Source organism: Podarcis pityusensis (genome assembly GCF_964106645.2).
Source record: "Podarcis pityusensis genome assembly, chromosome: 2".
NCBI lineage: Eukaryota > Metazoa > Chordata > Lepidosauria > Squamata > Lacertidae > Podarcis > Podarcis pityusensis.
Window position 1 is genome coordinate 22,922,709 of NC_138029.1, and position 10,273 is coordinate 22,932,981.

At 41.6% G+C, this 10,273-nt stretch overlaps 1 protein-coding gene across 4 annotated transcripts in view; it reads right to left on the reverse strand.

The window, feature by feature from the left end:
• Positions 1 to 8,288, reverse strand: part of PECAM1 (platelet and endothelial cell adhesion molecule 1) — a 44,323-nt gene extending 36,035 nt beyond the window's left edge. For all 4 annotated transcript variants that reach the window (XM_080994521.1, XM_080994520.1, XM_080994519.1 and 1 more), the window contains exons 1-3: positions 8,010 to 8,288; positions 7,885 to 7,911; positions 1,277 to 1,570 (exon numbers count right to left, since the gene is read on the reverse strand). In XM_080994521.1, coding sequence (XP_080850647.1) covers positions 1,277 to 1,570; positions 7,885 to 7,911; positions 8,010 to 8,043 — 355 coding nt within the window. In that variant the 5' untranslated portion in view covers positions 8,044 to 8,288. The remainder of the gene's footprint in view (positions 1 to 1,276; positions 1,571 to 7,884; positions 7,912 to 8,009) is intronic.
• Between the last annotated feature and the right edge of the window lie 1,985 nt (positions 8,289 to 10,273).

Sequence of the window (10,273 nt, forward strand, 5' to 3'; positions counted from 1 at the left end):
AGGTAATCCCAAGTAAAGGGTTTGCCTACATGTTTAAAACAGTGCCCCCTGATCATTTTGAAGCGGAACCCTCCTGTAACTCAGTCTTTTGGGATCCACTTGCAAATGAATTCTACCTTTCAAGCCCTACTTTCCCCCTTTACAGCAGAAAACACAAGACTATCCAGTCAGTTGTAGGACTAGACAAGTTTCTCTTTTATTTTCCATTTTTCATATTAATCTAAGTAAAGATAACACAGCATGTACTGAGTAGAATTTAAGCATGACATATAATAAGGGAGGGAGCAAGCAAGCCTGTCTCATAAAGGGGTTGCTCAGCAGTACTGTTGTGCTATAAATCTGGTGAAATCGACAAAGAGACAAAAACACTGGATACAATATAGGGGCCTGATCAGATGTTGCTTCCCCTTATCTGAATAAGACCCTTAAAAGGTGAGTTTATGTAGACATAAACTGAAAATAGAGTTATTAGTGCATCTGGGAAGACACAGTCAGGAGGTAAGCATTTTTCCCCTGGATCATGTTTGTAAATTGAAGAAGGATGGCAGATGATGACTGGAGACAGGGCCTTTTCTGTGATGTCCCAAATCTTTAATTTTTTCTAGCAAAATTAATATGCTGCTTGATTGGAATAAAACCTCAGTTTACAAAAAAAGTAATACATTAAAATTATTGATTAAAGACAATTAAAAACAGGCATTCAAAAACATTCCAAACTAATTGATAAGCTAAAAACAGATTTAGACGGATCTAAATTGAAATGTCTGGATAGGTTTACCACTTGGCCAAACACAAATATTTTAAGCAGGAAAGAGAAAGAGTAGTGAAGGCATGTGACTGGTTTCAATAGGTGGGGAGTTCCAAAGTGTAAGTGCTGCCACACCCAAATACTGATTTCTTACAATTGTGGAATGAGCATTATGTGACACATGTAACAGTGCCAGTTCCACAGATCAAAGTGGTCGGGTGGTCATATATGGGGTAAGGTGATGCCAGAGATACTCATTTGGTGCCTACAGGGCCAACTCAAAACATTTTGGCACCTGGGGCAAACCACAAAATCGCACCCTGCTCCCTGCCAGGGAAGAAGGGGTGAGTGAAGATCTACAAGGCAGAGAATAAAGATCAACAACATATGTTGCCCCTGTGGATCCTGCCACCCTAGGCTGTCACCTCACTGTGACTCATAGCCAGCCCTGGATGACTAGGTTTTAGGCACTGAATCAAAACATTTTTTATTTTCCCAACCTTTTAATGATGAATACGAAGCACTCACCATGTACTTGAACAGCCACAGTACCACTGGCCTTTTTCTTCCCTTCCACATCCAACGCACAGCTATACTCTCCAGAATCAGAAAATCTAGCCGTTGGGATTGTATAATCTGCCCACTCTTGCTCTGATGAACTATTGACCAGAAGCAGTCCATACTTGATAAATGAAAAAGTATAATTCATCTGGAATTGTTCGCTCTTGCTGATGTCCGCAGAGCAGTTGAGGGTGACCGACTCTCCATTATTCACTTCCACAGATGGAGCAACACGGAGTGTCACGCTATTGATGGTGAACACTGGAAAGGAGGAGAAATGTTAGTGACAATTTATAATCCACTGGCAGAGAGGAGGAGGAGGAGGAGGAGGAGGAATGCCTCTTCTAAGATGGTGCCTTTTGCCAGGGCTCTTGTAAATACAATTAGTCTTGTGACTAATTTGGGTCCATTAACTTCAGTGGGTCCACGCTGAGTGAGAAGAGCACTGGGTGCAACCTTCAGGCGCCTTACCATCCTTGTGACTTTCCTCTAGGTACATTCTAGTTTGCCAATATCCTTCTAAACTGTGGTGCCGTCCACAATGGGACATAGTAAAGGTAAAGGTAAAGGGACCCCTGACCATTAGGTCCAGTCGTGGCCGACTCTGGAGTTGCGGCGCTCATCTCGCTTTATTGGCCAAGGGAGCCGGCGTACAGCTTCCGGGTCATGTGGCCAGCATGACTAAGCCGCTTCTGGCGAACCAGAGCCGTGCACAGAAACGCCGTTTACCTTCCTGCTGGAGCGGTACCTATTTATCTACTTTCATTTTGACGTGCTTTTGAACTGCTAGGTTGGCAGTAGCAGGGACTGAGCAACAGGAGCTCACCCCGTCGTGGGGATTCGAACCACCGACCTTCTGATCGGCAAGTCCTAGACTCTGTGGTTTAACCCACAGCACCACCCACACCACCACAGCACCATGGGACACAGTACTCCCAAGTAAAGAGTCACCAGACAGATGTTTTAGAGGGGGTGCTTTCCTCATCCAGTCAAAAGTACGACACCTTCTTCCATCCCAACAGAAGCAGTGGGTGGAACTGGAGAATTATAGGTGTCAAAAGCTCCCTTCCCCCCTCTCAGGCTGCCCCAGGTGCCAAGTTATTTCGCTATCTTTATGGAGTCCATGATGGCTAAAGGAGAAACAAAGCATGCGATTGGTTGGTACACATACCCTCTATGCAGGAGCAGAAAGCAGGATAAGGAGTTAAGTAATAACAATAACAATAACAATAACAATAACAATAACAATAACAATAACAATAAATATATTGTATCCCACCCATCTGACTGGGTTGCTCCAGTCAGTATAAAGCAGGCATAGGCAAACTTGGCCCTCCAGAAGTTTTGGGACTACAACTCCCATGATCCCTAGCTAACAGGACCAGTGGTCAGGGATGATGGGAATTGTAGTCACAAAACATCTGGAGGGCCAAGTTTGCCTATGCCTGGTATAAAGTACAAAGTATAAAGGAACACATCCAAACAGAAAATATGATTCAAAATCCAAAACTGGGCTGCCTTCAGATGTCTGCGAAAAGTTATAAGATTGTTAGTCTTTTTGACAATAATAAATATCACTGACTTATTAGAGTAGCCTTGATGATGAAGAAGATGATGGTGAAAGTTTAGGAGAAGCACTGCAGGGTTTCCTTCCCTTTCAGTGAGAGCACATTTTGCAGTACTTATTAAAAACACAAGAAGAAACCCCATCAGTGTTGGCAGTATGCCGGCTCCTGAAAATACCCCAGTTCAAGCATTCCCGTAACTGAATTTTTGATGTTATTGTTTTAACTGTTGTTGTTTTTTTAAAAAAACCTGTTTTGTTTTCATTGTCATGCTTTTTAAATTTTTGCTTTATTTTATATTTTAGTTAACGGCGTTTTAGCACCCAATGGAACTGTTATTATGTATTTCCTTTTTTAATTTTAATATTAAAAATATTGATTTATTGCATTTTCATTATGTTTCATTGAGTTTGCAGTTGGAAGCCATTTTGGCATATCAGTGATAATTTAACAAATAAAGCACAAATCTACACCAGTGCACAATGGAAACAAATGGACTCCTGATCCTGAACACTGCTGATCCTCAAAATAAAAAAATCCTTCCAGTAGCACCTTTAAGACCAACTAAGTTAGTTCTTGGTATGAGCTTTCGTGTGCAAGCACACTTCTTCAGATGTGTATCTGAAGAAGTGTGCTTGCACACGAAAGCTCATACCAAGAACTAACTTAGTTGGTCTTAAAGGTGCTACTGGAAGGATTTTTTTATTTTGACTATGGCAGACCAACACGGCTACCTATCTGTAACTGCTGATCCTGCATCTGATTTTCGCAACGGTCATGTGGATTCCTGTATCCCAGTGCTTCCTGACACTATTTTGCTTTCTCTCCCAATACCTGAAAGGCCTCACCTTCCAAAGACAGGTAGCAGGTTTTTTGGCGAGAGTTTATCCCAGCTTTAGTGCTGCTCAGGTACGCTACCTTTTCGCAATTTATTGATCAAAGAAATTTATTTATTCCAGATTCACCATTTCTCCAAAGCCTTTTTAGTTATCAGATTTTCCATGGAAATTGTAAATAATATGGGAAAGCATTTTGATGAGAATGATGTTTTGTGATGCTGCACAAAATGTGAAAGCACAAGCAGCACTGAGTTCACAATAAACTGCCATGCAGGAGTGATCAGCAACTGAACTTTGTAAAACAGGGTTGGATGAGCTAAGATACTCCATAGTAGATGCACATAAATTGTGCCGTAAGTCTCACTATGTTCAGTGGGACTTATTTCATAGTAAGGGTATTTAGGATTGCAGCCTAAAACTGGTATAAAATTTCATTCTTAATCAACAGATTATCTAGTGGCTGCAGCAGGTCCACAAAATGATACATTTCCTCTCTGAGGCTGTGATCAGCCTGATAATAGCTTGCTTCCCTTATCTACAAAATTAAGGCTCTGCCTCAGAGTCCTTTGTCTCAGAGCCTTCCCCCCTATGCACATAGCAAACTCCTTGCGAACTCACAGCACTGTATAATGTAAAGTGCTGCTGACTTTTGTGATGAAACCTCTGGCAGCAATTCGCTGAGCTATTATAATGTCATTTATTCTATGAACTAAGTTGTATAATGTTTGGTTTTGACTTCTTTAAGGGAAAGTTGTTAGTTTGCCTGGAACTCAAAACTCGTATTTATTTTTCTATTAAATTTATATGCCACCCTTCCTCCCAAAGGAGCCCGGCCTGCCATCAAACAAGAAGGGATAAAACAATTTTAAAAGCTATTTAAAACACATATAGGGCCTAGGAACGGTGAGGAAATATGGATAGGCTGAGGGCTTGGAAGCTAAGGAGGAAGTACTCCAGGAATGTAAGGAAGATTAGAAGTGGAGACAGAATGGATAAAGGAAGGCAGTGCTGGAGTAGGCAGTGCTGTAAGCTGAAGCCACCTTAGGGAAGGCTAATTGCAAGGCAAAAATCTGAGTAAAACAAGAGCAGAGAAGATAAGTAGTTGAGGCAGTGCTGTAGTTATTGAGGGTGGGTAGCTGGGATTTTTGCCCCAGATGAAGCCTCCAGAAGGGTGCCATTGAGGCTCCTAGCCCCCCTCTCTCTGTGTGTGTACGCAAATGGGTGTAGGTGTGCCAAACTGGGTCTTTGACCCGGGTGAAATAAAGCCTAGTTTTGCCCATAGTTGAGGAAAGGAAGACCTAGTGAAGAGGGTGGTTGAGAATTTTGCTACTACTTGGCAGAGATTGGGAGTGTAGAATTGCAGAGTTGGAAGGGACCACAAGGATCACCTTTGTCCAACCCCCTGCAATGCAGGGATCTTTTTGGCCCAACACGGGGCTCAAAACCACAACCCTGAAATTAAGAGTCTCATGCTCTGCTGACTGAGCAATGCACAACTTTTGTAACAGTATAAATCGGGTGTGGGGGAACCTACATTTTAGAGCAAAAAGGGTAGGTAGGTGGGATGTGTGATAAAACTCTGGTTTACTTCCCCAAAGCATTTCCCGATTGTCACATTTCCAACTAGGCTCTCATCCACGCAGTGAACCCAGCTGAGAAAAAACGTGCTTTGGTATGTGTGTGTAGGGGGAGCGGGTTGCAGTTCCATCAAAATCAGCAGTAGGCACAACGATGATTTAGCTCTTCTCTAAAAACCCGAATCCTCCTCCTTTCTATGTCATTGAGCCTGGCCAAGTTTAAATGAACAGGCTGGCTGCTGTTACATGTCATTTCAGTCTTCATTTCAGAGGGCAAAAGTTATCAATGACTGCTGAAATTTATTTTGAATATCTAAATTGAAAAAATTAGTAGAATTTGCCAAGTAGAAGCAAAATCCAAGGGGTTCCAGGAGCTCACCCATGGTTGTGTTTGCATTGGGAAAATTGAGGCACAGCAGAGGTTAGCGTCTTTACGAACTATGGTTTATTTTACACATATTTACACCTAAAGTCCTCATAGGAGGGAGTGCAGAACATTATACCCCAAGGATGTATCTCATTGCCCCTTTCATAAATTGAAAATTGTCTAAACTGCACCTTTTGTACACCAACTGCAAGCTGGTGAACAAAAAAAACCCTAATATCAATACAACATTTAAAAAAATCAAAACACCACAATAAAACCATAGAAACAACAACAACTGATCTAGCCAGCTAAGGCTATATGTTACATTTTTTAAGTCTGGGCAAATAAAAGCATCTTAATCTGGTGCCAAATAATGCAGTGTCCGTGTCCGTCTTACTCCCTTTGAAATATATTTATTGTCATTGTTAGCAGCCCAAATACTTACAAGGTTTAACTTCAATGTACTGTGATAAAACTGAAAGGGGACCCACTGAACTGATGGTAAACTGAATAGGCTAGGAGCTGCTGTTTTATTGTGTATGCTTGTACTTTAATAACTAGCATGGTTCTCTGTTATTTTGCGTGTCGTTGTGATAACCTTTGGAACAAGACATAATGTTGATGGTGCCATTGTAGGCAATGCCTTAAATCAGGCCCACATCCCATAGGCCCATCCTTCCTGACTTCCAGCGGCCTGCTGGTGGAATTCTAAATGACTTGTGATTCTTTTCACTTCCTTGCAGGTGACCCTGTGTTTTAGCACTTGACCAGCAAAATGAGTAGGCACACAGGTCACCTGGTCACAGTCTTCCCAACTATGGTGAGAAGTGCTGAAATCCTATTTAAATGTCTAAATCTATTGCATTTATACAAATGATTCTATGCATATTTTATGTAAATCTGCGCCCTCCTTTTGCCTCTTCTTTGGGTGACCTGTTTCCTCTTTTTATTGTGATGAGGTGAAAATGGCTACCCTATACGGCTCTCCATGGCCAACCAAACATGGAGGAGGAAGGAAAGAATTGCTGCGTTACATCATCTGCATTGCTCCCCTTCTCTTTAGATTTACAGTGGTACCTCAGGTTAAGTACTTAATTCGTTCCGGAGGTCCGTACTTAACCTGAAACTGTTCTTAACCTGAAGCACCACTTTAGCTAATGGGGCCTCCCGCTGCTGCCACCGCACCACCGGAGCACAATTTCTGTTCTCATCCTGAAGCAAAGTTCTTAACCTGAAGCACTATTTCTGGGTTAGCGGAGTCTGTAACCTGAAGCGTATGTAACCTGAAGCGTATGTAACCCGAGGTACCACTGTACGGTGATGTTGGCCACTGGTGGCATCATTTGCAACCTGCTGCAAACAGCCAACTGGCACCAGTATTTGAACTGTTGGGAGTATTCATGTTTTGGAGTTACTCCTTCTGAACTCAGCAAGGAGAATTGGTGGGGTGGGGAGAGAGGACAAAAAAAGTAAAGGGGAACTGGCACATGGTTGGGAAAGTCCTTCAGGTGGTGAAAAAGAGAAAAGGGGAGTAGCTGAAAGATGGGGTGCGGACCTGTGGTGATGTGCACTGGATAATGAAAGTTTGAATGTGTACTGGGGAGAGAAGGATGGGGAGAGTTCAAAGAGAGGAGGTAAAAGATAAGAGTATGATACAGCAGAGAGAGAGAGATGATTTATGGGGAACAGGTTAAGGAGAGAACACAGCAGGGAGTTTTTTGAACTATAAAAAAATGGTACCCCTTATTTAGTTTGTGGTTGCAGGTTTGGAGAATGCTGTCGCAGCACCAACACTGAGGTAAGATTCAGCTTCTGCTACTAACAATTTCTGTATGTGGGGTGGGGTGGAGGGGCACAGCATTTTGTCCTTAGGCTGAAGTAGGAACCTATCTTTGGCCAGCCTTGGGTATACGGCTAAAGTTCCCCTTCAATGAAGTATTACGATTCAGGCTGATAATTACACCAACCATTTTGGATTATCACATGTGACCTCAGTCAGCAGATATCACATACCCATAAACTAGATAGGTAGAAAAAGGCATATATACCGTAATTCTATGCGTCCTGTCAAAAAATTCATAGAACTCATTTGAACTTCTACCGGAACAAAGTTCTTCTGTTACATACATACAAATCTAGAGCTACCAATGTTTATCTACTTAACCCCAATAACCCCATAAGTCTTTAGACTGCAAAAAACATGCAATTTAAAAAGTTGGAGACTTACCATTACTTTGAGCTTTCAGCGTGCAGCCTGGAAAAGCAAAAGGAACATTGTAAAAAAAAAGTATAAAAGTAAGGGTTTTGTTTTGCTTTTTTACAAAAAATTGAGATGCTCAGCCCTTAACTTACAGTGCAAGAAGGTTAGCAGCAAAACACAATACATCTCGTCATCGGAAAGCAGACATGAGACTCCAAAATGAAGAAATTGTCATTAGTTCTGGTAGCTCCCTCCTTCAAGGACCTTCAGTTATGAAGAACTTTCAGTTTATTTTCTGAAAGTAAAAGGTCTGGCAGTGCAGTTTCACTGTAGAAGTGAGCAGCTATGTTTTCCAGGACCCTAACACCAACTGGCTAGATATTGGTCAAGTAATCATTCCCATTACTGGAAACTGGAAGTGGCAAACAATGAGGATCTCTCTGCTGCAAACAGGCAGATTACTGCTCAGGAAATGACAGGCCTTTTCCTGAGGGAGTCAGTGAACGCATTTGCTTTGTTCAGTTTCTTAAGGTATATGGAAAACAAGAAGTACCAGTGACATTTTTCCGGTGACTCTGTTCATTAGTTTACAATCACTCTTCAACTGTTTAAAGTTAGCAATGTTCTTTTTATTTCATTTCATTTCCCAAGGAATAATACACTGGATACGTTTAAACTCATGTTATATATACAGTATTGTATAAAGTTTCCTTAGAAGTTACATATAGCTCAGCCATATATGCTGTTTTTGAAGCCAGTTGTTACATGAAACGGGGTGGAACTTTATAGGGAGCAATAACCAATAATGCTTTCAGCAGTGATGCTAAGGACAGTCTTTGCTCTAACTTTTTGAAATTAAAATAAAAAAATCCTTCCAGTAGCACCTTTAAGACCAACTAAGTTAGTTCTTGGTTAGTTGGTCTTAAAGGTGCTACTGGAAGGATTTTTTTATTTTGACTATGGCAGACCAACACGGCTACCTATCTGTTTTTGAAATTAAATCATGAAGATGTGCAGTGTGTGGTGTGGTTTTTTTAGTGTGAATGCGTACAAATTGAAAGGAACACCAGCAATTTGCTATGTCCTAGACTAAAAGAAGAGTGCATAGGGTTTCAAAAATGTTAAGCTTAGCAAGTGGAAACCCCAGTATCTTTTGTTTCCCTCCACACTCTCTCCCACACCCAGCATATGGCCTGGATCAAGACATGTTTGTTTTAGCTGAAGTCAATTTTTCCACAGGCTCTGCTAATCGGAGTTTGTGTACTATCACTCCCCGGTTACTTCACAACCGTTTGCAACGTCTGCGCGCAAAGTTTATATACAGCCTCTTCAAATTCATCACATGTCTCCAAAATCTACTCTATTTGAATGAAACTAAGACACACAAAAAAGACAGAAGGCGAAGAGGAGATAAAAATAAGAGATCACACATAAGAGATATGTGTTCTATTTTATGGGTCAGTGGGATAAATCCTTAAAACTACAGAACGGGTGGGATGGGAAAGAAATCAATATTTTTAAAAGCAACATTGGTCTCCTGTGCTCTCAAAAACAAAGCAAACCGAAAAAGTGCTACTGTGATAGGAATTTTGAGGTCTTAGATATATGGTAATGTTCATAAGCGTACTAAACCAAGCATGTACATAGATCAGCACAGGAAGACTGACCTGGAACCATTTTGATTCCTAAACTGAGCAAATGTTTTCTCTGCAAGGTCAAAGTGGGAAACCTCCCATTGTCTCTTTCCTCACAAATCCTGTCTTAAGGGCACATCTAAGATATGAATAGGGTGTCAGCCTGTGACATGGCCCAGGAACTAAGTATTTATCATTACAAAAGACTGGCCAGGCTACCTAGGCAATTCAATCAAGTAACCTGCCAGACAGGAGATAAACGACAGGAGAAAAACAACATTCAAATTTCTGTTTTAAGACCGCCTTTTCTGTGATGTAGGTATGATGTATCTGAGGGGTGGTCTTAGGTTACACCCCTTCTGTGATGTATGTGTGATGTTTCTGGGGGTGGTCTTGATCTACAGGGTGGCAATTTCAAAAGTCTTTATAAGACCTTGCGCGCCATTGTTCTGGGTTCCTCCTCCTCTCCTACGGATGAGGGGAGCACCCTGTTGCAACAGAACCATAAAGATCAAGCTTTGCTTCTCAATATTCTCTGGTTGGCCTCTGTTATTCTCTCCTACCAATAGGGAACCTATGTAAGGACTCTATATGGGCATCTTACCACTTGGGGAAGTGCAAAACAGTATTTGAGCCTAGTTTGCACCCAGCTTTAAACATATGTAAGAGTTTGGATCCTCTCTCCTCCTGATTGTACTGGGTCAGGGAAAAACCAAGCCTGACTCCAACTTATTTTCTGATAAGTGAACTCAGGCTCATACTTCATTTCTCTCCAAACAAAC